At 50.3% G+C, this 27817-nt stretch overlaps 1 protein-coding gene and 1 long non-coding RNA gene across 12 annotated transcripts in view; one reads left to right on the forward strand and one right to left on the reverse strand.

Annotated features, from left to right (window-relative positions):
- Positions 1–3561: 3561 nt before the first annotated feature.
- The window catches only part of LOC131514086 (uncharacterized), a 48220-nt gene continuing 23964 nt past the window's right edge, over positions 3562–27817 (reverse strand). The window contains exons 2-3 of the long non-coding RNA XR_009262925.1: positions 8051–8176; positions 3562–4532 (exon numbers count right to left, since the gene is read on the reverse strand). This is a non-coding gene — a long non-coding RNA (uncharacterized LOC131514086). The remainder of the gene's footprint in view (positions 4533–8050; positions 8177–27817) is intronic.
- The window catches only part of SCUBE3 (signal peptide, CUB domain and EGF like domain containing 3), a 38528-nt gene continuing 17860 nt past the window's right edge, over positions 7150–27817 (forward strand). For 3 of the 11 annotated variants that reach the window (XM_058733659.1, XM_058733661.1, XM_058733657.1), the window contains exons 1-6: positions 7159–7802; positions 20786–20908; positions 21902–22027; positions 24687–24821; positions 26453–26578; positions 26762–26878. In XM_058733659.1, coding sequence (XP_058589642.1) covers positions 7718–7802; positions 20786–20908; positions 21902–22027; positions 24687–24821; positions 26453–26578; positions 26762–26878 — 712 coding nt within the window. In that variant the 5' untranslated portion in view covers positions 7159–7717. Of the gene's footprint in view, positions 7803–20785; positions 20909–21901; positions 22028–24686; positions 24822–26452; positions 26579–26761; positions 26879–27817 lie in introns of all 11 variants that reach the window. The other 8 variants (XM_058733664.1, XM_058733666.1, XM_058733662.1 and 5 more) reach the window with 6 other exon arrangements.

Raw genomic sequence — 27817 nt, forward strand, 5'->3', positions numbered from 1 at the left:
CACTGAGTGAATTATGGGGTCATTGTTCAGGGGAGAGTATGGAGAAGAATTATGAGTTTGGTTGGGTGTCAGTTCAGCTTGAGGTCTTGAGAAATGCCATTGGAAATAGCTATAAGTAGGCAGAAATATAGGACGAGATAGAAGAGGGAAGAAGGAACTAGAGATAGAGATCTGAAAATCAGACACACAGAATGAAAGCTAGAAGAAAAGGGTTGGGGGAGTTAAGGATGTAGATCTGGAAGTCATCAGCACATTGGTGGTAGCTGGAGCCATAGTGCCCACAACTGGAGCAAACCACTCACCTACTTTGTGCTGAGACTTCCATGAGACATATCAGCAGTAACCCTCCAACAACTTGCAAGAATTTTATCCTCCTCCTTTGCTGGATGAGGAAGTTGAAGCTCAGAGATGTGAAGAAACTTGATCAAATTTACCCACTGAGGGGCTGGGATTTAAACTTAGAACTGTCTGACCACAAAGCCAATATTCTTTCCACTGCCCTTGCTGTCCCTGGGTAAGAGTGCCTAGGGAGGTTGCGTAGTGTGAGAATTGAGAAAATCCAGGCTAGAAACTCTTAAGAGGCCAGTGGAGGGAAAGCAGCCAGCAGGAGATCTGGGAAAAGAAAGGCTCCAAGAAGGGGAAGAAAAATGTTCTGAGACCTCTGATGACGCAGAGAGGTCAGGCTAGATAAGGACTGGCAGGCAGCCCCAGATATGGAGATGTGAAGTCACTAGAGACCTAGCAGAGGGGGTGTCAGAGGGCCCCTGGGCCAGACTACACTAAGGTGAGGGGTGAAGGAAAGCCATGAAGTGGAGAGCAGGTATGCTCCTCCTAGAAGTTCAGGAGTCTGGAAGGACAGAGGCAGCAGGGTCGGGGGAAGTTTGTTGTTGCTACTGTAGGATGGTGCAAGTTGTACTGTGTTTGCAGGAGAAGGAACTGAAGTGAGAGATTCAGGAGAGGGAGGGAATAATTGACAGCTCCAGATCCCTGTAGGGCCGAGAAAAGATGAGATCCTTACATATGTGTGTAGGATTGGCCTTGGCCAAAAGGAGGGACCGACCCCTCTCCCAGCAGAAGGAGAGGGGGGTGGGGGATAGGATATTCATACCAGATGGCTTCTGGCTTCTCGATGAAACAGGAGTTGAGGATGCTGATTGGAGAAGTCAGGGATCTGAGCCTGGCAGATGGGAAACCAAAGTTTGGAAGAGCAGCTGTGTAGAGAGGGACAGAACACAAACTCAGGGCAGTTTGGAGACTTGTGATGTGGAGGGGTCTGGAACCATGCATGGTGTTGATGCCAATTGGCAGGTTGGATATTTTTGTTTCTTTCATGGAAGCAGCCAGGAAGCAGGTGGGGAGGAAGCAGGTGGCAAAGTGACTCAGGAGTGGGGGTAGGCAGGGAGGAAGGGCTGGGAAGACCCTGGGATGAGGTGCCAAGGAGGCCACCCAAGTGGCCAGAGGAGACACTGGAACAGGTATGGGCAGCTTGGACCAGGCTATTCCCCCTCCCCACCTGAGTCTTGGCAGGGCTGCCAGTAGACCTCCCTTGTAAAGGCAAGACTAAGGGCCTTGGAGCAAGTTAGTCCTAGAGTCCCAGGGCTGGAACAGTCTTTGAGAGAGCATTATTTCCCATCATCTGCCTATATGGCCAAATGGCTCCTGAGCCATCCTGGACAGGTGAGAAACAAGGACCGACCAAGGTCAACCTATCCACTGACCTGGTATGATCCCCCCTCTCTCTTTTCTTTCTTTCTTTCTTTCTTTCTTTCTTTCTTTCTTTCTTTCTTTCTTTCTTTCTTTCTTTCTTTCTTTCTTTCTTTTTCTTTCTTTCTTTCTTTCTTTCTTTTTGTAGTTGTTCTGAGTATTCTCTTTTTTCTCTGTCAATCACTGATTTTTGTGTATATTTCTATCTTATCCAACGATTTCTAAGTGTCATCAAGATTCACCTCAAATCCCTCCTCATCCATGAAGTCTTCTTGGATGATCAACTTCTGTTTCTTGACTTTCTTTTCTTTTTTTTTTTTTTAATGTTTATTTATTTGAGAGAGAGCATGAACAGGAAGTGGAAGAGAGAGAAAGGGAGAGAGTCGGGGAGGGAAAGAAAGAGAGAGAGAATCCCAAGCAGTCTCCAAGCTGTCAACACAGAGTCTAATGCGGGGTCTTGATCTCACAAACCATGAGATCATGACCTGAGTCAAAATCAAGAGTCAGGCGCTTAACTGACTGAGCCACCCAGACGCCCCCACATTTTCTATTTCTTTTGCACACCCTAGAGGGCCTCGGACAGGGTGTACTGGGGGGAAGAGATGAGATAAGTACCATATGCCAATTGATGGAAGGATTCATGATGATCAAATCATGAGGAAGAGGAAGGGCTAGAACTGGGAGCGGTAGGACTGGTAGGTCTGAGGGTACAGGCCAAGGAGCAGTGATCCAAGAGTCAAAAGTCTGGTAAGACATGGATTCTGCTTCTAGCTTTGCCTCTTAAATATGTTTTTTAACCTTGGGCAAGTCATGTGACATCTCATCATCAGACAAATGTGATGGCTAAAGTCTTTTGTACTCCTACATGATCCTCCTGAGCAAGGGTACTGCCCTATTACCCCTTGTGTATGAAGGGGCTAGTCTGTGACCCTCATCCTGCCCCAAATGATTAACAGTGGCCAGAATGTGTTAGGTCTCTGTGGATTCAGAGGAGGCAGCACATAGGAAGGAGGAGGTACACAAGCTTCAGAGTCTAGCCTGGGCCCAAGTCTTGGCTTTGCCCTTCTTAGTCATCAGGGTGGGCTGATCTTCTTGAGCCTCAGTTTCCCCATCAACAAAGGGGATAACAATTCTTGCCTGATAGACATGTGGTGGAGTGCCTGTTATAGTGCCTGGCACACATAGAAAGCACTCAGTAAATGGTAGCTATGAGCTCTAATTTGTTTGAGTGCCTGGGCCTTCTTAACGCAGGGTAGGAAGTGCATGGTGGTAGGGAAAGAAGGATTCTGGAACTACCCTACCTGGCAGGTGAATCTCCTTCTATTCTCCAACTTGAAAGTGCTGTTGACAAGCGCAGTGTGTTGTAATGCATGGCATTTGTGGAAACTTCTCAGTAACAACGTGTGACAGAACCTACTGGGGGTGGTGAGAATTGAGCCCCATAGGCTGTACTCACAACCAGCAGCATCAAAGTCGGGCCTGGGACAGAACTACTTCTTCCCAGGCACTACTATACCTTTACTATAAAACATTGTGGAGGGGCGCCTGGGTGGCGCAGTCGGTTAAGCATCCGACTTCAGCCAGGTCACGATCTCGCGGTCCGTGAGTTCGAGCCCCGCGTCGGGCTCTGGGCTGATGGCTCGGAGCCTGGAGCCTGTTTCCGATTCTGTGTCTCCCTCTCTCTCTGCCCCTCCCCCGTTCATGCTCTGTCTCTCTCTGTCCCAAAAAGAAAACATTGTGGATTTTTTTCCTTCTGAGCAGTAGTAAAAATAACAATAGTCACTGCCTACTGAATGCCTACTATGTGCCAGGTGGGGGGCAGGGGAGTCCATTCGTTATTTTATTGAATTAACACCATAACATTTTGAGGTTTTATTTCCTTTGTCAGAAGAGAAAACTGAAGCTGACAATGAATAACTTATCTGAAGTCACATAGCTAGAAAGTTAACAGAGCTGAGATTTGAACCACAGGATTTCTTTTACTCTTGAGCCCAATATAGTTAGACACTGATGCATGCCCACATTTGAGGTCGTGTGTGATCCTACCTGTTTTGTAGATGAGGAAGCTCAGAGAAGTGAAATAACTCAACAAAAATAGATAGATGGCTGGAAAATGGTAGGGCCCGACATTTGTCCGTGGGCTAATTCTGACCTGTATGTGTTCTCCATTAGACTATACTGCCTGTCAAGGAGGGTCAGTGGACCCATTTTATAGATGGGAAAGCTGAGGAGACAAGAGAAAAAGCAAAGGCTCATGGAAGGAGACTTGGCGGGGGAGGGGAAGTCCCTGAGTGTGACAGAGCCCCAGCACAGGTATCCCTAAGCAGGATCAGAACCGAGGTATATATGCTATGGGTTCCCCAGCCCAGTCCTCTCCCCAGACATTTGCAGGGGAAAATTGAATGAAATGGAATGTCAGAAGCAATCCTGAAGGAAAGTGCAGCCTGAAAGCAAATTGTGCCCTGAGAGAATATTGGAGGCCCAGAGAACCCAGGGACATTTCACTCCTGCCAGTGAGGGTACGACATATGCTATTGCTTTTGTAATACCACTTACAAGAGCCATCTCATTATTCCTTTCTTGTCATCTTCCTGCATCACTACCCAGTTGTGAGTCCCTGCAGAAGTGGACAGGGCAGAGGGAAGTGGAACTGGCCCCCCAGGTCACAGTGCCCAGTGATATAAGCCTTGCTTCTTCTCCTACAGAATCCTCTGAAGGGCTGGGGACGGGCTGCAACCAGACTGGATGGTGGGGAGCAGAGCAGGGAACTGCCTCTTCTGCCCAGATGTGGAGGAAGTTCATCCGGTCCTAGAGGAGCAGAGGACAAGCTGGCAAAATGAGAAAAAAAAAAAAAAGGAAGCTACAGTTAAAGACACTGAAACTCCCAGAGACTTAGCAGCTAAGGTAGGGCAATGTCCACACTCAAGGCACCAAGAAGTCATACTGAATTAGAGAGAAGGTCCAAGATAACCTACTAATCTGCCCCTATAGAATCCTTCATGCCCACCTCACCTGTGGTTTAGAGGGTGAGCTGGAGCCCTCCTCCCTAGGGACCCAGAGAAGCTCACACGAGTGTGCACAGCAAGGCAGAGAGACAAAGCAAGGCATGGTGTAATCTCCCTTCCCTGCCTTGGGGGGCTCCTCAGCTCTCTCCCTGTCCCCCCATGTAGATCAGGCACCATCTGGCAACCTCCAATTCTTTTTTTTCTTTTTTAACCACTCTCTTGTTTGGGGCAGAAAGGATGGCAAGTTTGCACTTGTCCCCCAGCCCTATACGTAATTGGTGGCAGCAGGTAAAGCAGCTTCAAGGGGAGGGGTTTGCCAATGGAATGAAAGAGGGAGGGAGTCCTAGGGTGACAGAGCTGGCAGGGACCTGGGAGATCATTTGACCCAAACTTTTGTGGCCTCCACACCATTTCCATCGTCTGTGTGCTTCCATCCCAACCATCATCTCTCATGCCAAGCAGGCATACTCAAGACCCCAGGCTTCCTAAGGGCAACTGTCTCCTTTCTACCAAGGAGCTAATCCACCCTCTCGTTTTCTAGAATACACTGAGGCCCATTGAGATGTGACTTGCCCAAAGTCAATCTTCATCCCAGGATACAGACAGGACAAAAAAACTCAAATGCTTAAGTCTGTTTCCATCCCCCTACTTTTCTACTCAATCCCTAGGGAAGGAAGGGCTCAGTTCTTCCCCCTGGGGGCTCAGGAGATCTCTGACATATCACACCTGTCACCTAGCTGATGTGGGCTGCCAGTGTCAAGGGTCTAAGAACTGATGCATGATTCTGGTCATTGTCCCTTCCTCCTGGGTACCCTAAGGGCTCTGTGAAGTTAGTCTGAGTCTCAGGGTCCTCCTCCCTGCAGAAAATTTGCTCTCAGGGTGCCTTAGTCAGTTGAGGGTCTGACTCTTGATTTCAGCATAGGTCATGACCCCAGGATCGTGGGATGGGGCCCCACGTTGAGCTCCATGCTGAGCGTAGAGCCTGCTTAAGATTCTCTCTCTCTCCTTCTGCCCCTCTCCCCTGCTTGCATGCTCTCCCTCTCTCTTAAAAAAAAAAAAAAAAAAAAAAAAAAAATGGCTCTGAAGCATAAGCAACTGCCTGGATCCTGGCATGGTCTCAGGTTGACTGAAGCCCCATGCTCTAAGAAAGCCTTCACCACCTTTCAAGGGGTCTTTCCTCTAAGATAAAAGAAAATGTCTATAAATCCATCCAGGAGACAGTGTCCACGGTTTGGAGACACTGCTTTTATGCCCTTTGCCTTTATTTTTAAAAATATCATTTATTTTTCCTCTGTTACCCTGCAGTTGGAGACACGAAGGGTTAAGAATGGACCAGTTATTGGCCTCTTGGGCGGCTCAGTCTGTTAAGCTCAGGTCATGAGCTTAACTCACAGTTGGTGAGTTCAAGCCCCGGGGATGGGCTCTGTGCTGACAGCTCAGAGCCTGGAGTCTGCTTTGGATTCTGTGTCTCCCTCTCTCTCTGTGCCCCTCCCCTGCTCGCACTCTGTCTCTCTCTCTCAAAAATAAATAAACATTTAAAAAAAATTAAAAAAAAAAAAAAAAGAATGGGCTAGTTAGGACCACATCTTGAAGCTGTGAGGGCAGGTTTGGAGAAGTATGTTGTGCAGATCTTTGTGTCTGTATTTACACACATACGCATATTCCTGGGGGCTAGCTTTTGCCCCTGTGCTGAGTACCTGAGAGTGTTCTACATGTGAGCCCACTTCTATATGGGTAGGGTGACTCAGTGGTCTACCTCCAAGGCCTTAACGGCCAGGGAGTCTGCCCTGGAGCTGGCAGGTTTAGCTGGGGGCAAGTCTACTTTCTTCTTGGTCCTCAAATTGCACTCAGCACTAGAAATGGGTACTGAGACCCAAGGGTGGGGGATGTGGTGGAGGTAAGAGTTGGAAGGGCGTCACTCGGCCCGAAATCGGTGTCACTCTCAGTTTTTCGAGGTCCTATGTGGCTGTATCTCGCGTGTCGGGCTGTGTCGGCGGACGTGCCGGGGCGCCAGTGCGGTCCTGTCTGCCCCAGCCTCCCCGACACCCCGAGCTCTCTTTGTCTCCTCGTGGAGGTGTGCGTGCAAACCTGCGTCGCACGGCCCTCATCTCGTGCGAGAGTGGGGGGGCGCACCCTAGCTCCCCCACTCTTTCCTCCGGGAGAGAGGACGAGCCGGAGCCGGGTGCTGTTTGGTCTGGAGCCGAGCGGGGCTTGCATTGATCCATTGATTGTGCGCGGTCTGTGCCTGACCTCCCTGCTCCCGGGGAAGCCGTCTCCATGGAGACCGGGCCCGCTCCCCCAGCGCCGGATTGTAAATTCCTGCAGGCAGCGGCCCGGCAGCCTGGGGAGGGGGCCGCTGCGCCCGGGAGCGCAGGGGGAGCGGCCGCCGCGCCGAGGCCCCATTTGAAAGAAAAAAGGGCACGAAAAAGGAGGTGGTGGAGGAGGAGGGGGAGGAGGAAGAAAACGAAAAGGAGCGAGGAGAGGAGGAGAAAGAGGAGGAGGAGGAGAAAGGCGAAGAAAAAGAGACGGAGCCTGAGAGACGGAGAAGGAGCGAGAGAGGAAGAAAGAGAGGCAGAAAGGGCGTGTTTCTGGCGCTGCGTTTCCCCTCCCCTTTCTCAGGTCCCTCGCTCCGGCTCTGCGCGCTCTCCGGCTGCAGCTCTCTCCGGGCGAAGCTGGGAATTGGGTGGGATTATACGCAGCAGCCCCGCCGCCGCCGCTAGCCGATCCCGGCTTGGAGAGGGCGGGGGTTCCCCTCCGTCATCGGCGCCGGGCGCCCCCCAGCCTCTTTCCGCCTCGCTCTCCCCGGCGTCGGGCCGGGAGAAGCCGGCAGCATCGGGAGCCTCCCGCCGAGGGTACCGCGGTCCTCACCCCGCTCCCGCAGCCCCCGGTCCGGCCCCGGCGGGACGCCCCCTCCCCTCCCCCCTCCGCGGCGCGGGGGCCCGGCTGGCTTCCGCCCTCCGGGGGCTGCGAGACCGGCCCCGGCCGCCCGGCCCCCGGGAGCTCCAGCCATGGGCTCGGGGCGCGTGCCCGGGCTCTGCCTGCTCGTCCTGCTGGTCCACGCCCGCGCCGCCCAGCACAGCAAAGCCGCGCAAGGTAAGGAAGGAGGGGCGCGCGGCGGCGGGGCTGCCGGGGCTGCGGGGCCCGAGGGCGGGGGTGCGATTTCCGAGGGGCAGGGCAGGTGCTGGGGAGCGTGCCGCTGTCAGAGCCTAGCACTGTGCACCCGCACTCCGGCTGGGGACCTAACCTCTGGGCGCTGCGTCCCGGGCGAAAGGCTGGAGGAGCCAGGAGCGACACGGAGCAGTGAGAAGTTTGGGGGGCCCTGGGCAGAAGTCGCCACGCACCTCAGAATTCTTCCCGACTTCATTGCCACCCCAGCATCTTCGAAAGACTTCCTGTCCTCCAAAAGTTTGAGAGAGAATCTTCTCTTCTCAGACATTGCCAGAAACTTAAGCTGTGGCCTGGAGAGACTTGAGAGAATGAAACTTTTCAGCCATGCCATGTATTTCTTCCCCTCACCCCCAGCCCTCATGCAAAGTCAGACAAAATTTCCAAGTTGTTGTCTTATCAGTAGAAAAATGTTAAAGAAAAATAGGATCTTTTCTGGAAAAACCAGCTCGTCTCTCACTGGATGGTAAGGGGCTGAAGAAGAGAAGAAAATTTCTGACTGGCTCCCAGCAAGAATGTCGCTTTCTGCCTCTTTGGGGGGAAATCTCTTTCGTCTTGCATGGCTTTCATTTCTTATCATAATATTTATTTATTAAGGCCTCGGGTTTCCAATTCCATTTAAATCCAGGTCAGAATTGCATTAAAATAACAAAGTAAAATTCCAGGCTGGGGAGCTCTGACAGATCCCTCTAGGAATTACAGAGAGAGAGACAGGGAGGCCCTCCGGCCCCCATCCCTGACCCCAGGCTCATTGCCTGGCCAGTCCCAAGGCTTTGCTGGCAGAAACCAGGCTGGTGGGCTACAGATCTCTTGGGGACAGCCTCCCCTCCCCCTTGACCTCTTGCTGCACCCTTCCCCCATCATGTCCTCACCCAGGAAGAGATTTATATGGACAAAAAGAAAATTCCTCCTGGCAACGCTTTGCTGAGGAGGATATGATTCTGCCTATTGTCCCAGGGGCTCCTGAAGCCAAGCTGGGGTGTGGAAGTGGCTGAGCCAGAAGGGAAAGTTGAACTTGGGAGTTGGGGAAGCCTGAGTCTCTGGCAGTCGGGTCGCTGTGTCCCCGGAGACTGAGCACCTGGCCCTTAAGCTGCTCTGTGTACTGGATAGCCTCCCACTTCATTAAAAGGAAGGTGCCATATCAATGCCATCCTCTTCTCCCAAACACTGCCTCTTCAACCACCCCCTTCCTCCTCCAACCTGTCCTTTAACAGAACCCGAGTACTAGAGATTCTCAGCTGTCACAGACCAGACCCCACCCCCACCCCTTCCCACCCCAAACTGCCTCTTCTCCCATCCTGCTTCCAGACAGCCCACGACCACTGCCACCCCCAGCCTGGGAGCAGCCCCTCTCCCACTGTGGATTTGCTTGTGTTTTCATAAACAAAGCTGGCTTTTGTAGTGTGTGCTGACTTACTCATAACATGGAATTAGCTAGGGAGTTTAGTCTGAAGGAAGGAACAGATTTCATTCGAGTAATCTAGAGACAAGATAAGGACCTCTTTCAAGTTGGAGCCAGTGTCTGTAGTGGCCTAGTGAGGCTGGGGGGGCTGGGGGCAAAAGGGGGAGCAAAGAGTATATTCAAGGGGGTTCCCAGGGCTGATGGAGACTCCTAGAAGGGACAGGTGCCAAGCGGAGATCAGCTCATTGTTCAGGGACAGAAGGACTCCGAATCCCTCCAAGGTGCTTCCTCTTTCATCAGACACCCTGCTGGGTGCTGTGGGGATATGCAGCCAGAGTGGAGGCCCCTGCCCTCAAGGAACTTACTAAGAGTTTTGTTCACTATTTATCTCCTATTCAGGCCACACTCACTCTGACTGGGCTGCAATTAGCTGTGCATCTTCCTTCCTTCTGATCCCTGAGTCTAGCCTGGCAGAGTGGAAACTTGTCATTTCAGCTACCTTTGATGCTGCTATTCAGGAAATATATCAACCTGGACTGCCAGAGATTGCCTAACAACAGGTCTGTTGGGTTAGAGGGCTATCTCTGGACCCCAATCTGCAGGCCAGTGCCACAGGAAGGACAAGTAGTGACAAGCAGCCTTACCCATAGATGGGAGTGCTGTGGTCATCCCTTGCTCCCAAACATATCTCCTAGGTGTCACTAGTGCCAGCAGGTGTGCCCTTATGCCACATCTTTTTAAAGGAAGCTCTAGTGGGTTTCTTTAAATTATAGAAACGCTTGGCAAATACCTTGCACAGTTATTATACCTCTGGGTGTAGTGTGTATATGTGTGTGCAGGTGTGTGTTTATATGTAGAGTACAGGTACTATACTTAAGCGCCTTTTCTCCAGAGATTCCATCCTCCCAAAGAACCAAAGTGGAAAGGGATTGGGAGGATGGGGAGAGACAAGGAAGGAAGCCCTGAGTATACAGGTGAGTGTGTGTGTGAGAGGGAAGTTTACCATGCTCACCCACAGGTGATGTAGTTGGGTGTCAGTGTCTACTGTGATTTGGTTATTAAGCGTGGATATGTACACTTTAGTATCTTTGAGAACTGTGTGTGGATTGAGTGGGTGGGTAAGCTTGTGTGACTACGAGTGAGTGAGCATGAGGGTACATGGTTTTGAGTGTTTTTCAAGTGACTGTCTCTGTATTTTAAAGTAGACAGACTGGATAACCCAGATAATTGTTAACTTAAAAGCATTAATTTGCTTTGCTTTTTTTTTGGGGGGGGGGGGGTGTGCAGCAGTGGTTAAAAAGACCTAATCCTTGCTTAGGGCTCAAGTTACAGCTGAATGAAAAGGTCTCCTGGCCTCCCGGGGAAAACTTGTCCCCAGGGCTGGCTCAGGAGAGCCAGCCTGGCCGTTTAGTTTACCTGGTTGTTTTCTCTTCTCATTAGGGATAAACTTTTGATAAAGTCTTGTATTTAGAATTTCCAAGTAACACCATCCCTGGGACTGAGAGCGTTCCTCTGGCAGCAAACAGTGTCTCTCTGTCTCCGTACGTCTCTCCGGGTCTCTGTCTGGGAGTATGTGTGTCTCTCTCTTTCTTTCCCCCACCCCTCTCTTCCTCTTTAATGTGGCTGTTTCCTCTCCTCCCCGCTTCCCTAGGCTCCTGTGGCCAGCTCTTACAGTGAGGGGACTGTTCCTCCTAGCCCCTCCCTCCAAAATATGAAATGAAAACCATAACCGTGTCAGCGGGTGAGGGTGGCCCCGTCGGCAGCGGCTATTGCCCGTGCCCCATCCAGGCCATACTGGGGAGAGAGAGAGAGAGTCAGTCCCCACTCTTGGAGCCTGATCTTCGATCAGTTGCTTCTAAGCCTGTCTTCCCCCCCCTACTCCCATTTTTCCAGAAGGGTGGAGAAGGGGGTGGACTACTTAGAAATTCCTCAGGAATCCCTTTGACCTTTCCTCTCTCAGTGACATGTCCCCCAGGGTGGTGGGGAAAGGCTGGGGCCAGGGAAGAACTTCTCTACTTCTTCCCCCTCATCTCCTGGAGTGTCTGCAGGGTGGAATGAGAGAGGGGAACAGAAGACACGGAGGCCAGAATTACTACAGGCAGAGAAAGAAGAAAGTTATCAGCAACCCCTAAATGAGATTGTTTTCTGAAACCTTCAGGAATCTGAGAGCATGAGAACCGGTTTGAGATGTGAGCGGCTGGGACCTGTTGTAAAAGGAGCTGGCCCTGGGTGTGAGTTTGGGAATGTGAGGTGTGCGTTCACTGGGGCGTGCGAGCGTGCGTGTGCATGACTCAGGGTGTGTGTGTGTGTGTGTGTGTGTGTGCGCACGCGCACGCGTGCATGTGTGTGTGTGTGTGTGTGTGTGTGTGTGTGCACGCGCGCGCAGTGCTCCAGTGAGAGGAAAAAGGAAGCAGGGCAGTGTGCGTTTTGTTTTCGTTGGAGAAGTAAAGAAGAGGAATGGCTTGGTCCAGTGCCTTGGATTGAGGGTGGGGGGAGGGAACGGATGGCTTCGGACCCTCTTGAGAAGATGGAGGTGGAGGGGCTCGCTGCCGGAATTCACCCCAGTCCCTGCTCCCGGTTCTGGTCCCCGCGTGTCAGGGTGTGGGCCTCCTTTGACGTCCCGTACCCCTAGCACATGACCACTTGTAAGAAAGAGTCCCTGTCAGGGCTGGAAACTGCAGAGCTGCTCTGAGGCTGGCAGTGCCCGCAAGAGGCCCAGACCTGGGGACAGCTTCTTCAGGCTCAGTTATGAGACAGGAGTCTGGAAGCAGGGACTGCTCGTCCTTGGGGCGAAAGTGATACAATTGCCAACCCAGGGATGTTTGAGGGGTACAGGAGACAGTCACCTGGGCTAAGAGGGGGCATAGACCCTCCCCTCTCCCCCGTTGGCCCCTCTGTCACCAGACGGGCCATTCTCCTGCCATGCCACGTACTGCCAGCTCCAAATGGCATGTGCTGGGACATTTGGTGCCAGTGGGTTTTGGTAGATACAGAGCCTGAGGACTGGGGCCTTTGAGGAAATAACTGAAATTCTCTTCCTCACTTGTAAAATGGTCTAGAGTATCAGTAGGGTCCTTTTCAGCTCTGAGATTCTGCATATCTCATTGAGATCCTTCCTGCTGAAGGCAGAAGACACTATAGCAAGCCTTGGTCCTGCAGCCAGGCCTCTGCAGGCTTCTCACCTGACACTCAGGCCCTCTTTTCCCTGGACCCTACTCTACTGCTCCCTGCCTGAGTCTGTCACTTGGCTACTCCTCCCTTCTTGCTCCACCTCAGTTTCCTGGGGCCACAAGTACCTGATAGCTCTCTGTCCTTAAGTGGAGTATTTCCCCCTCAAAATAGCCCCTGCAAAACAAATGTGTGTTTGCGCGTGCGTGTAACAACATTGGAAAGTGGAGCTGAAATGTTTGTATTCTGGGAACTGAATACTATCTGGGCAAGGCCCCTAGGCCCCAGTCCTTGGTCCTACATCATAGATTCTCAGCTCCAACACTAGCCCTCTGTACTCTGCTCCAGCCTCGACAACTTTCCCCTTTTCAGACCAAGGCACTGTTTTGTAGTTGCCATTGGATGCACTGATTCGGCCCTATAGGTGAAAAGATGACTCCTAAATAGGGCACTGTGGCCCTCACTCTTAACCTATGGTTTCCCTGTGGCTGTAACCATAGCCCTAGAGAGCTGTGGGGTTTGGATTTTGGAGCCCCAAGCTAGGGGCTGTCCACATCTGGTCACTGATGGTGACAAGCTGAGGGAAAACCTGGGTAGGAGCTGCTAGGCTGGCGGGAAGATCCAGAATAAGGAAACAGATCTAAGGAGTCCCTGGGTGAGGGTAGAGTGTTGGGATATGTGGACATGGGGGGCAGGGGGACTGGAAGAAAGGGGGAGCTTAAAGGCTAGACCCTGGGGAGCAAGTTTACAGAGAGGACGTTTTTACAAGTTTCTAATTATATTTATTTGGAGTTTTCCTCTGGCGGTTTGAAGCTGTTAACAGCAGGAACCTGTATCCCTGGTGTTTGTTTTTGTTTCTAACCAGCTGCTTGGCCCAGCATAGTGAATCCAAGGGCAGGAGACACCTGCCCTCTGCCGCACTGCCCACCCCTTCCTCATTGCACATCTGTCTGTGCCTACCATACTGCACTGCCCTCCCTCCTTGCCCACCACTCAGCCCTGCCCTCCCTCCAGCTACCCCCATGCCCAAAGCCTCCAGGCACCCACATGCATACTGCTGATTTCCTACCAGGAACATCCAGATGTCAGTTCCAGGCCATTCCATGGTTATGTATCAGATGCTTGCTTCATGCTGAACCATGTGCTGAGTTGGGGCAGGGTTGGGGGGTGGGGGGGACACAATGACTAAGGCACGGATTACTCCCTCAGGTGTTTATAGATAATAGCACATAGTGAGCAAGTGCTGAATGAGGAGTCAGAAAACCCAGGGTCTGGCTCTGCACAAGCTGTTTGCTCTTTCCCTCTCTGGGCTTGTTCCCCATCTATGTACTGAGAGACGGGACCATTTGAGGACCACGTGAAATAACGTATGTGAAAGCTCTGCACACCTAATTATGCATCACCTGACATCATCGTTGTTTACGTTATTTTCTCCATCAGCTTAAAGAGATCAGACTGATAATCATGAAACTGGAACCTGCCTTTGCCCACCACCTGCCTCCCTGCCCCCGTCTCTCCAGTGTTCTATTCTTTCCTCCCTCCCCCTAGGATTCCCTACCAACCCAGCCTCTGAAGGCCTCTGACTCAGGGTTGGTTTCATCTGTCCACACTGAAAAGGAGAAAATTATTGTCCATGTGGGGTACATTCAAATGAGCAAGGAGCTAGTTTAGGGATAAGGTGGTAGGAACTTCAGAGAGAAACTCATCAAGGCCTCTTGATGGTGATAAGGCTCTCAGGTCAGCCCCACTCTCCTCCAGTCACCAGGCACCAAGTTCTTTTCCTGGCTCTTCAGCTGAGTAGGCTAAGCTTATATAAGAGGAAGCCTACTTTTTTTTTTTTTTTAAATAAAAAGAAGAAAGTGCTCTGTCTCCTCTCTTTGGGGTCATTTGTATGATTTCCTGGACTCTCTCCAGGCCTTCCTTGCCCCTGCCTACACTTTGCCCAGGCTGAGGATGGGCCCAGGCTCCAGTTGAGGTCACAGAGTCTCCACCTAGTTCTGAATCGGGAAGACAGCCTGAGAAGCCATAGCTAGGAAGCCAGGCTCCACCAGTTTCCCGAGTTGCCCTTTTGATCTAGAGGTAGGGTACATGTACACACATACAGGTATGTGTGTGCAGGCTGCAGGTTAGGGTGTCATGGCCAAAGGTGGTTCTGCTTTGGATGTTACTTAACCTGGAGAAAAGTTTAAGAGAACTAACCAGGAGCAGTAATAGTATGCTGGTCTCAAGTAGACCCTGGTGCCCTGTCATCAAGAGCTAGTTAACACTGAGGCTGGAGAACATCTATTGAATAAGGATGTTCTGAAGAGACACCAGAGCAGCTCCAGATACTATCTGAAGGCCCTGAGAGCCTATGGATCCTATTCCTATACCCTGGATTCATTGGTCCCAGTCTCTTCTGGCCTCTGCATCACCAAATGGATGCCTTTAAGTGGGTATCTTCCTTTCTCTGAGTTTCCTATCCCCTTACCCTTAATTTAAGATAAATTTCCTAGGACTGCTCTCCACCTAGAACAGTGGGGGGGGGGGGGGAGTCACAGGAAGATAAAAAGCTTTTTCCTTGTAGTAACATAGAACAGAGAAGATGCCACAAATATGGACCTCATCCACTTATCCACCAATCCATCCATCTATCCGCCGATACATCCACCCATCTGTTTTACAAATATTTACTGAATGCCTCAAGTATATTACTCTGTCTTGTTCACAGCTGGATGCCCAGCTCCTGGCACAGTGTTTGGCATGTTGCAAATGCCCAATAATTATTTGTTGAATGGCTGAATGAATATGTTCAACTCCCTTCTAGCAGCCATGTGGCTTTCAAAGATTCGGAAGCCACAGCCTCAGGAAGGCTTCAGGAGGAAGGTAATACATGTGAACTAAATAAAAGTTAAATAATGGTACAAGGCAGCATGCAAGGGTATCACAAGTGATTGGTCAGGAGATCAGAGAGCCTGCACTAAGCCCAAATACCCTGGGCCAACCTGGCCTGGGCAAGAAGGATGTCAGTCAGGTGGGCACATTAGGACCCCAGGCAGGCTGCTTTGGACCTTCTCACTGGGCCCAGCCAATCTGCCCACACTACCTCCAGCTGCTGTGAATGGTAGGGTAACTACTGTAGTAATGTAAAGGTGGGTAGGTTTTCCCTAGGGGTGTCTGCTTATCTGCAGCCTGCATTCTGCTCATTTCCATTTGTTGTTATTCTTGAGCTGGACTTGGGCCAAATTTTGAAGTAGATGAAGTGTTTCCTTGAGGGTCCTCCTGCTTTCCTTTTGGGATATACTCCCCATCCTCAGAAGAGAATCTTAGGATTGCCTATGTTCAAATAATCCACCCTTTCTGGTCTGCCCTCTCCTCCTTTGTACGCCACCCCCATATCCCACCCGTCCTCCCCATATTGAGCAGAGTTTATGGAGCCTTCTGCTAGGTGCTGAAGCAAATCCAGAAGAAATGTCAGATGGTGCTGGGGAAAGCTGTTGCAGTTACAGACCCATGCATTCATGCCAGGAGAGGGTGAGGCAGGGAGGTCTTATCTGTAGCATCTCTGCAGCTGCCACTCTCCCCCAATTCAGCTTTTGATCCAGCCCCATACCTGGGGTGGTGGTAAAAGCACAAATGGATAGCAATCACAAAGGATTGTGGAGAGCAGCTTTTTGGTTAAAACTGGCCTCTTATATACTTCATCCTCCATCTTGGGCAGCTTCCAGCATGGGTGGGGCAGGTGGTGGAGAAGGTACCTTCAAGGCTGTGTCGCTCCAAAGTTCCTTGTACCATCACATGCTCTCTCGGTGCTGCATTTCCCCACACCAGGCCTGAAATGGGGCTTCGATAAGGGGAAGGGAGGAGTAGAGATGGGTTCAGAAATGATACTGAAGAGAAAGTTGGAGAGAAGGAATAAAAATGGTGGACCTTTTTGAGCACTTACTATATGCCTGTGCTGCAGCGCTAAATACTTGATTAGTATTAACTAATTTGATGTTCATGGCAGCCCCATGAGGAGGCACTATCATTATAATTCCTATTTACAGAGAAAGGAGCAGGGAAGTTCAGAAGCTGGCCCAGGACCACACAGACACTGGTAGAACTGGCATTTGAACTGACACAGTATCACTCCAGAAACCCTTTTCTCAAACACTCTGTCATCTTGCTGCCCCCAGTGTCTTCCCAAGTCAGGCAAATGACTATTCACATAATCTGAGTTGGGAAAGGAAGACGGACAGCAGCCCAGCCTCACCCTGGAAATCCAGATGCAGCTGGTCTAGAAGAGTGCCTAGATATCCATATTTTTAAAAAGGCCCCGCAGGGAATCCCAGTGTGTAGCCAGGGTCAGGAATCACCAGTCTAAACCAATCCATGTCCAACTAGCATCAACTGTTTGTCAGGTCGGTAGAAAATACTTGCACCCTCAGAGCTGAAATGAGACTATTCCCATGGGTATTGAAGGGATCCCTGCATGGACAAATCGTGGGTGGGCAGATGTGGTGAAGGGAGCTCTGAAAGAATGGACTGGCAAAAGGAGGAGACACTGGATATAATTTGGGGCCCTATTTCAGAGCTCTATTTTAGGCCTGAACTGCTTCGAAAGATTCCATTCAAATGGTTGAAGGGTCCTGTCCTCAGTGAATAACCAGCCAAGTGAGGAAAGTTGAACATGCCAGACGAGACGGCATTCAGCATTAGCAGAGCAACTTAGCAATGGCAGCAAGTGAGCCGAGGCAAACGGAGTCCTCTGGGACCTGAAACTCTTTAGGAATAGGGCTTACCAGGAAGGGCTTTGGGGGAGACCATTTTGAGCCAGATTTGGGAAGCTGGGAACAGAATGGCTAGAAAAGGGAGGACTGCATATCCAATGTGAAGAAGGAGATGTGTGTGAATGCTTGGACGGGGGCAGAAGGCTTAGATGTTGTAGGGGGAGTAGGTAGGAGATAAAGTCTTCCAGAGCAGAGACTCTTTGCTGGAGAAGGAGAAGCACTCTGAGCAGGGAGATGAGGTTGTGGGTAGGATGGTGGGAGAAGCCCAGGTGCTGGAAGAGTCTAAAGGCATTACCAGGAAGCCTGGGTTTGCTGCCATCAGCACCGGGGGCACTCTGGTACTAGTTAGCAGGGAACAGGAGGCAAAGGAAAGAACTGAGAGCCCAGAGAGCCTGGTGCAGACTCCAGCGAAGCACCCAGGGATTCAGAGATAGGCATGTACCTCTGAGATGGCCCCAGAGGGAGAGCTTCTAGATGGGGTTCCAAACTGCCCTGCTGGCTGCTGGGGAAGAGATGGCAAGAACAGAAGACAGCTCAAAGCAGGACAGACAGGATGATTATTAGCCACTGGGATTGTCCAGTGCCCCATGCCAGCCTCGAAGACTTACAAGGGTCACCACAAGGAGGGGGTGATCAATCATCCAGTCCCCCCTCCTCCAGGGACCCAATAAGAATATATAAACCAAGCCTTAGGCCATTCAAACATTGGAATTAGTTAAAAAAAAAAAACAAAAACAAAAAACACCAAACTTTCCCCACCATGGAGGGTGTGTATAAATGCGGGGACAGACAATAAGGACAGGACCTCTGGGTGCCTTGTCTTTCTTCGTACATTTAGCCACATTTGAAATCTCCTCTTTCTTCTGACTGTCAAATGTTTATCCAACCTCCAAAACTCTACTTGAATCCCACTTCTCAGGAAGTTTTTTGATCCCCCCGGGCCTAAGAGTACCCCTTCTTAATTCTGAGAGCAGTGCTCCAATAGGACTTCCTGTGATATTGGAAGGGCTGTCCACTGATGGCGGCCACTAGCCACATATGGCTATTGAGCATTTGGCCTAATGCAACTGATAGACAGAATTTTAAATTAATTTAAATTTAAATAGCCATATGTGCCTCATGGCTACCATCATATAGACAGCACAGTCCTAGGGTACCTGTTGTCAGAACCAGCTTCTCTACATTGGGAACATATTATTTACCAGCCATGTTATTAGGTACTTTACACAAATTAGCTTATCAACTATTCGCAGACTCTCATGAGCAGTATTATCCCCATTTTGAAGAGAAAGAAATAAGAGAATCAGAAAAGCCTCCCTAGAGAGGTAGAGCTGGATTTGAATCTGAGATTGACTGGTTCCAGAGCTTGGGCTCTATTTATCAGAGTACATTTCTTAGTACCATTTATTCTCCATCAGTTGAACCAACTGATACTCCATGCAGGCTCTTACTTTCTACAGAGCTCCTTCTTGCCCTCTCTTATGAACTAGTCTTCATGCCCCCCTTCTCTGTTCTTTCACTTTGGAATGAGTTCCCAGGGTGGGCCAGTTGGCAGACACCGTGACTACAGAGCCTGAATGAGGTGAAGAGTGTGAGTTACGGCAGTTAGAATCACCCAGCACGGCTGACTGCAGAGCAGTCGAAGAGAGTTGGAAGGTAGATTGCAGAGCTGAATAGAAGCTCAGAAGATTTGAGGCAGGGTGTTTGGGGGCACTCTTCCGAATTCCAGTTCTCTTCTTAGCCTCAGGAAGCCTCAGTCCTTGCCCCTGAAGTACTTCTTGAAATACGAAAACAGAAGACAATTAACTGTTTCAAGCTAGGGCTCATGGGTGTCTATAAATTGAGAGCAGTTACTGGTGCACTCACTCACTCAGGTTCAGTAAAAATAAATCAAGCACCTTAAGGATTTGGATTCCATAGCTTGGCGATAAGGCCTGAGAATCTGCATTTTAACAAAAGCCAGGCAATTCTACACTGTCTTGATTTCTTTAAAAATTTTTTTTTTACATTTACTCACTTTTAAGAAACAGAGACAGAGCATGAGTGGGGGAGAGCAGAGAGAGAGAGGAAGACACAGAATCTGAAGCAGGGTCTAGGCTCTGAGCTGTCAGCACAGAGCCCAACACACAGGGCTCCAACCCACAAACCATCAGATCATGACCTGAGCCGAAGTAGGATGCTTAACCAACTGAGCCACTCAGGCACCCCATGCACTGTCTTGATTTCAAATCCCATTTCTTTATTCGCACATTGCTACTTATACACTTGGGTTTCCCAGTTCACAGCTAGAAGTAATCTCTTCCTCCTCTGATCTTCCTTTTAACAGAGGTGGTCAGGCCTGGCTGCACATTGGACTCACCTGGGGAGCTTTAGAAAAATACTGAGGGCTAGTTGACCAGAACCTCTGGGGATGGTGCTGGGCATCTCCTAGGGAGTTAACTCTGATGATGTGTAGCCAGGGTTGAGGACCCCCTCCTCTTTTCTCTAATGTCTTTGGGGCACTCAACCACACCCTGCTTCATATTACTTATTTGTCTCTCCTTTTGGCTGGGCCGAGTCACTGCTGAGCCTCCATGGCCTTCAGTATAGTACCTTTCACAAAAACACCCTATAAAACATTGTCAACTGAATGCAACATTTAGCCATATTTTAGCTCAGCTTTATGTACACCAAAATATTGCCTCAGAAGTTGGAATCTTTTGCGCAAAGACGATCAATGATTCTCTTTCCTAGGTCCTTTCAGAACCATCCTCTTTTTTGCTAGATCTTGGCTGGCTTCTTCCTTGAACATAGCTCTGTGAATAGAGTAGCACCTTGTGCCAGAGTGAGAGCCAGGAGCAAGAGGAACACCTTGGGTTAGAGGGAAGAGTTCAGGGAGGCAGACTAATGAGCCTGAGTCAACTGGACAGTCACAAGGGCTCCACTTATCAGGCTTCAGATTGCTGATACCAGCCCCTGCCAGGTCCCAGTCCCTCTGCTGTTGACAGCACAGGGTCTGAGGGAAATCTTCCAGGATGGAACTTCTTTCCTCTCAAGATTCTTCGCACAACGATGGGCAAGTGGGAGCAGGCCTGGTCTCAAGCAGAATTTTGAGGCAGATGAGGATTTCTCAGGTGGCCCCTTCTCCTTCCTTTCTTCCTCCCTCAATTACCAAGGGCCGCTGGACCCTGCCACTTTTCCAGAGGCCACTGTCCCCATGCCTCTTCTCTTCCCCCTCCCTCTAAGCCTGCTCCGAAGTGAGGTAAACTAATTCATGCTAAGTTGAACATTTCTAGTCAAGGTAAGTGTGCTACCCAGTCCAAGGGTTTTTTGTTTGTTTTTCAATCAAAGAGAAGTGTTTCAAATGATGGAATTTTAGCTGTCATTGTGGATTAAGTATTTCTGAGGGGAGTGGGGGCTCTTTCTGAATTCCTGAAATTACAGAGTCAGCCCACTCTGAAATCAGAAGGGTGTGGAAGAGCACCTGCTTCTGGAGGGGTCACGGTCTCTACGTTAGAGGAGAAGGGATTTTGCCCTTAGGGAACCACCTTCAAGACACCCCTTGGAATGCACTGACAGAGGGTCTCAAATGCCTCCTCTGCCCCTGCCAGATGTGGACGAATGTGTGGAGGGAACCGACAACTGCCACATTGATGCTATCTGCCAGAACACCCCACGGTCGTACAAGTGCATCTGCAAGTCTGGCTACACAGGGGATGGTAAACACTGCAAAGGTGAGGCGGGGAGGGTGCCTGGAGAAGGGGGGGCCTGCTTGAGTGTGGAAATGGGTGCCACTGCCCAGAGTTAGCCACACTGTGCAGGACAGTAAGGCCTGCAGTCCCTGCAGGCATGGAGAAGGGGCTTGGGAGTGGTGGCCAGCTACTTTTTTCCCAGAGAGGGCACCATTTTCTCATTTGCTCAAAGGCACCATATAGCCTATCTGAGGTTCTGCTGGGAATAGTTCACAGTCTCACAGCTTGGCCGGGGGCGGGGTGGGGGTGGGGGTGGGGGATCAGGATCACAGGACTGAGGCCTGAGGCTCCCTGACATTGGAACCTCCATCTTTAGACCCTTACACCATACCCACAGGATGAGAACAGTTTACCCCAAGGGAATTTCATACCATAAACAAACACATTCTTCCCCCCTCATAATTAAAGCAATGAAAATTAAAGCAGTCTTGAGATGTTATTTTAAATTTACGACCTTCAGTGTTGGTAACACTTTAGCGGACAAGGTACACTCGTTAATTCTTGGTGACACTATGAATTGAAAAGTGATTTTGTCACACCAGCAGGAAATTTAAAAAGTATTTATGCCCTTTGACCCAGAAATTTTATTCTTGGGAACCTACTCAAGGGAAATTCAAAGAAAATAACACACAGGAGATGTCCTTTAATGCATTATTTACCATAGTAAAATAAATGGAAGGGATCTAACAATAGAGAATAGATTAATGAATTATGATTTGGCAACACAGTGGAATATTCTGCAACCATGTACAGTGGTAATTAGAAAGACTGGGGGAGACGTGAAAATGTTTAAGACTTAAGTTTAGATAAAAAATAGTAAAATGCAAAATGGTTTGCAGGCTATGAAAGTAATTATGTAAACACACACAGAGAAGGTTATACACACACACACACATACATAACCACCACGAAGCTGAACACAGGGGTGGACAGTGGGAGGCATGTCCAGCTGCCTCAGATCCTCTTTGCTCACAGATGTGGATGAGTGTGAACGAGAAGATAATGCAGGTTGTGTGCATGACTGTGTCAACATCCCTGGAAATTACCGATGCACCTGCTATGATGGATTCCACCTGGCACATGATGGACACAACTGTCTGGGTGAGCAAGGGAGAGGAGGTGTGGGCAGGGGCTGTCTTGTGGGGGAGGAGGTGTTTTCAGCACTTCCCAGTTCCCAGGCAAGAAGAGGAAGGTGATCAGAAAGTGGCATTCTCACAAAATAGAGAACAAGGTCAGTCTCCCCTTTGAGACGGGGCACTGAGGATGAAATAATCCTGCTGCTGGATGAAAACCAGCAGAGGAGATGGTGCTAGCAAGTGCTCCCAGGGCAAGGGTCAGAAGATGACAATAGTGGGTTTAGCCATATAGAGCAGAGCATGGTGGAAGGTGATTTGGCTGCACCAGATCCTTGCTCTCCTGCTTACTATCTGTGGGGCCTTAGGCAAATCAACTAAATCTCTGGGAACCTCAGTTTCCTCATCTCTAAAATGAGGATGGTAATATCCCACTCAAAGGCTGTTGCGTGAATCACCATGAGACAACATGTGTAAAGAGCCCTGTACAATCCTTAGCAGAGTAGATGTTCGATACATGGGAGGAATGTTGTTGTTGATGATGATGGTGATGATGGTGATGATGATGATGCTTCTTCCCTGGCCCTGGGAAGCCTCTGGCCCTTAAGGCTGGTTTTCTCCCAGCTCATCCTGCAATCTCCAAGTTCACCCTCTCCTCACTTCTTAGGCCTCAATCTGAGCTGATCTTTGTCCCACGGGCTGGAGCAGAGATAGGAGAATCTCTAGGGCACTAAACTCAACTTTGGTCTCACATCTTTTTGGAAAATTACTGGGACCATGTCAGATTCTTCCCCAAGCAGAAAAACTGAAGCCCATAGCAGAACAGGAATTGAGATGTGAAGCCAGGGGTCCTTTTCCAAATTCTTCCTCTCTGCTGTCAGAACAAAAATAGGAGGCTGGAAGACTAGAAGACCAGGAAAGGAAGACAAGTAAGAGGAATGATGCCCTGAAAAGCAGCTAGGCTGCTTCCCCAACTGACCAAACCAGTGAATTATCTGACGTTCTATTAGTCTGAGAGCCTCCTTGCTACAGAGCTGCCTCTAAACCCAGTCACATTCCATCTTTGGACCAGGCTTACATGCTTCTACTCCCAACCCGGGCCTTTACATCCTGATTCCTGCTGGGCCCTTCCCCCCCAGCCCTGGCCACCTCTCCCACCACTGTAGCTACAGGGAAGGACCTCACTTTTCCGCCCAGTTATTTGTGAGGACCTCTTTGGGGACTCCTTTGGAAAGAGAAGCTGTGACACTTTGACCAGGATAGAGAGTTTCCTGCAGGACCGGAAACATCAGCTTCTGGTGTTTGGTTGCCTTTGACCTCTCTAGGCCCCTGATTCTCACCAAGTCTTATTTCCCTGTGTTTGGGGGGAAACTAGCCAGAGGGATAAGAGAATGAGTAGGTATGGAAAGGTCAGAGGGAGCAGAGGTCTACCTAACCCTAACCCCAGGGTTGGGGTTCAAAGCCTCAACTCTTCCTTTGGCTTTTAGGGGAACCCTAAGTCATCCATGCCCCAGGTCTGTTTCTCCACTGAGAATTGGAGGAAAGAAGTTGGCTGGAGAAGCAAAGTCATAAGGTTGGATTAGAAGGGAGCATATGGAAGGATGGAATGTAGGATGGGCCACAGTGGAAGACGGATGGGGAGAAATCAGGGGTGTAGTGACAGAGGGGGAAGGGACAGGAATAAGGCAAAGGAAAGTATACCTCTCAGGCAGGAGCCTGCTGGATCCGTGCCCCTCTGCCCTTGGCCAGATGGGGGAAAGGACAGGGTTTCAGGGATCAGCAGAGAGGATGGGAAGAGAGGAGCAGTTGAGGGCCTCAGGAGCTCTAATTCCAGCTCCTCTGTTTGGAGACCAATCTCCCTGATGCCTCCTGGGCCAAGGAAGACAGAGAAGGGCTATGGACTTGGGAGGGCAGTAGGTAGCACAGAGAGGGAGTCAAGGCATTCAAGTGAGAGCCCCAAAATAAGCTTAGCTCTGGGACCTGAGGGTGGTGATTTGGGGTGGTGATTAGGGTGTGGCCTGGCAGCTCTCCTCCCATCCCTCCTTGCCAAGCTACCAGACTGTTTTGTTAAACCAAAATAGGAGAAAGGCTAGGGACTATGGCAGCAAGCCCAGGCATGGGGAGGGAGGAGAGGAAGGATGGGGCCGTAGCCTGTCCACAAAAATGGTCCCTGCCCTGCGAGGAGTTGAGGCTTGCTGCCTTTACCCATTGTTGCCCCTCAGACCATGGCCATAGTTCTGCCTGCACTTAGAATCAGATCCCAGGTTCTCTCATTCCCTGGCTGCCACCAACTGCCCATTTCTCTTCCTGACCAGTCTCCATCTTTATTTTCACCTCTGTGTCTCTTACCCTGGCTCCTTTCCTGATTTCCCCTGGCTTCACACCCAATTCTGACAAGTGAGTGAAAGGGAGGCAAGTCTTCACCTAAGTGAGCCAGGTTTAAATGTCCCCTCTCCACCTGGTTAGCTCCCCAGCTCTGCCGTCTTAAGGTGGCCTCTTCAAAAACAGTGAAACATTAGCTGATGAGTGGGTGAGAACTTGCTGGCCTGAGGCTGGGTGCTGAATTAGAGTCGGGAAGTGTGTGCTAGATTCTTAAGACTGTTTCAGCCCTTGGTGCTGAAGTCTCAGGGCATACTCTGGAGCCTGGCCTGCACCCCATGGCCTCACCAACCACCTATCCTACACAGATGTGGACGAGTGTGCCGAGGGCAATGGTGGCTGTCAGCAGAGCTGTGTCAACATGATGGGCAGCTATGAGTGCCACTGCCGGGAGGGCTTCTTCCTCAGCGACAACCAGCACACCTGCATCCAGCGGCCAGAAGGTCAGCCCATGACCTGAGAGGTCCCATCCCTGCACTCCCAGGCTTCTCTCTACCTGCTGGGGAGCTTTCCCTCAGGACCCCCTGGGTCTCATCCTCTATTCTCAACCCCACTAGCTCCTTCTTCTCTTGTCCCTCAACCCATCACATCCTAAGGACTCCATAGACAGATGTTGTGCTGGAGCAAAATCTGGGGGAATCCATCTGGGGTTGGGATCAGTGTGGGATTGAGGTTACTATGGGGCATCCTCTGTGTCAGACCCAAGGTGGATGTCGTGCCTAAGTATAGATGGCTGGGCTCTAAGCTGCTGTTATCTGATGGGCTCACCAATGCCTTATTCCTTGAATTGGATAGGGAGGGTGAGGCAGGAATAGTGGAATACTATTGTCTATTTCTGTGATGCAGCCTCCCCCCCACAACCCTGACTATGACATCCCTGAGGGCAGGGACTATGTCTAATTTATCTTTGTATCTCCGGAACCTAATACACTGCTCTGCGTGCAGTGGGAGCTTAATAAATATTTGTTGAATAAAATCTTATAGTGATTAGGGGTACTTGGCTGGCTCAGTTGGTAGAGCATGTGATTCTTGATCACGGGTCATGAGTCGGAGCCCCACATTGGGCACAGAGTTTACTTTAAAGCAAATGTTATAGTAATTTCTATAGTAAAAAATCTGTACCAATTTCTTCCCACTCACATTGTTATCTTCTTCCCAGTTTGACTGGGAGAAAGCTCTTTGAGGAGAAATCATGTTTGTTTGTTTTAAAGATTTTACTTTTATTTTTTTGAGTTTTTTAAAGTTTTTTTTTTAATGTTCGTTTATTTTTGAGAGAGAGAGAGAGAGAGAGAGACAGACAGAGTGCAAGTGGGGGAGGGACAAAGAGAGGGGGAGACATAGACTCTGAAGCAGGCTCCAGGCTCTGAACTGTGAGCACAGAGCCCGACATAGGGCTTGAACCCATGAACTATGAGATCATAACCTGAGCTGAAGTCGGATGCTTAACCAACTGAGCCACCCAGGCACCCCGTAAGTTTTTTTCTTTTTTTTTTTTTAACAGTTTAAAATGTTTATTTCTGAGAGGGAGGGAGGGGGAGAGAGGGAGGGAGGGAGAGAGGGAGAGAAGGAGAGAGAGGGAGAGAAGGAGAGAGAGGGAGAGAGAGAGAGAATGCACACACAAGAGGGGTAGGGACAGAGAGAGGGGGTACAGAGGATCCGAAGCAGGCTCCATGCTGACAGCAAAGAGACCAATGCGGAGCTCTAACTCACAACCCCAAGATCAAGAGTCACATGCTCCACTGAGTGGGCCAGCCAGATGCCCCAAGAGATGTTTTTTATTTTTCTGGGTCCTTCTTAAATCCACTAATATGTAACTATTAGACACTACTTTTTTGTTGTCTCCAGGAGAGGGTGCTCGTGCAGGGTTTTGGAGGGCTGGGTATCAATACCTATACATCACTGAGAATGGCTCATTAGCACCCAGCTCTGCACAGGACAGGGACTGGTGTCTCCTGTCTGTGTTGCAGCCCCAGTGGATTCTCTCAATTTCCTAGGCCCCAGCTACCCCACTAGTTCCTCTTCCACTAGGCATTCAGGGATATAAAGCACTCACCTCCCTCCTCTTCCTTTTTAGAAGGAATGAATTGCATGAACAAGAACCATGGCTGTGCTCACATTTGCCGGGAGACACCCAAAGGTGGTATTGCCTGTGAATGCCGCCCTGGCTTCGAACTCACCAAGAACCAACGGGACTGTAAATGTGAGATAATTGGGATGGTCGTTGGGGAGAAGAAGCAACGAAGAGGAAGGGTGTAGGGACTCAGCAGCAAGAGGTGGGAGGAAAAGGGAGCATGGGAGAGGCAACTAGATATGAGAGTCAGTCTCCAGATATGTGGCACCCAAGGAAAAGCAAGCTGACAGGCCTCCTGCCCTCTCTGCACAGTGACATGCAACTATGGTAATGGTGGCTGCCAGCACACGTGCGATGACACAGAGCAGGGTCCCCGGTGCGGCTGCCATGTCAAGTTTGTGCTCCATACCGACGGGAAGACATGCATCGGTGGGTGAGGCTGGTGAACTCAAGGCCACCTGTGCTGGGAGTGGGGGTTGGGAACCAGGGGAGGGGGAACGCATGGGACCCAGGTGCTGGGCACAGAATGACTGGTGAGTGTACTGAAGACCCAGACGAGGCCAGGTCGAGTGAGGGACGACTCTGAGAGATCGCAGGGCTCACCCTCTTCTCCCTGACCCATTAGTTCTCCTGCCCCACCCCTGGAGCCCCACCATCCTCTTTATCCAGGAGAAAGTGTTGTCAAACTGGGACTAATTAACAGAGGTGCTTGTTGACCAAGGCTGTGCCCTAGAAGGGGAGGAGAGCTGGGGCAATGCAGCTGGGAAAGCCTGACCAAAGGCCCTGGTTGACTAGTGTGGTAAGATGGGAGCTATCACAGCCCACTGTCCCCACTCTGGAACTGAGGGTGGCAGGGAGTGTTCTCTCCTGGAACAACCATCCCGGAACTGACAAATGGGGTTTCCTGACTCCAGGTTTCTTCTTCCTGTCTGTGCTGTGTCCCCCTGTCCACTGCCCTTACCCTAGCCCTCATTTCCTCCTGTTTCCTCCACATCTCAGTGGTACTCTCTCACCTCTGCCTGTAGCCCTTCACTTCCCCACCAGCTCCAGCCTTCCATTCCTATTGCCCTGCTCCGGGGCCTTCTTAACACCTGGATCCCTTTTCCTGAATTCCTAGGCCTTCCCTCACATACTTTCAGGTACCAGAAATGAGCTTAATTCCTTAGTTCCTGACGTTTAATTCCTAATGCCTTATGCCTTTAGGTCTTTTGTGAAGGCCGATTACTGTGTGCTCACGGAGTGCTGAGAAACACAACGGGGACAGGTGTCCCTTTGGAGAAGTGGGAGGTGAAAGAGAAGAGTTTGGGCAGGGAGAAGGGCTGTGTCTTGAGCCAGGCAAGGGCAAGTTTGGTCTGTGGGCACCAACAG

This window comes from Neofelis nebulosa, chromosome 6, assembly GCF_028018385.1.
Source record: "Neofelis nebulosa isolate mNeoNeb1 chromosome 6, mNeoNeb1.pri, whole genome shotgun sequence".
Taxonomy (NCBI): domain Eukaryota; kingdom Metazoa; phylum Chordata; class Mammalia; order Carnivora; family Felidae; genus Neofelis; species Neofelis nebulosa.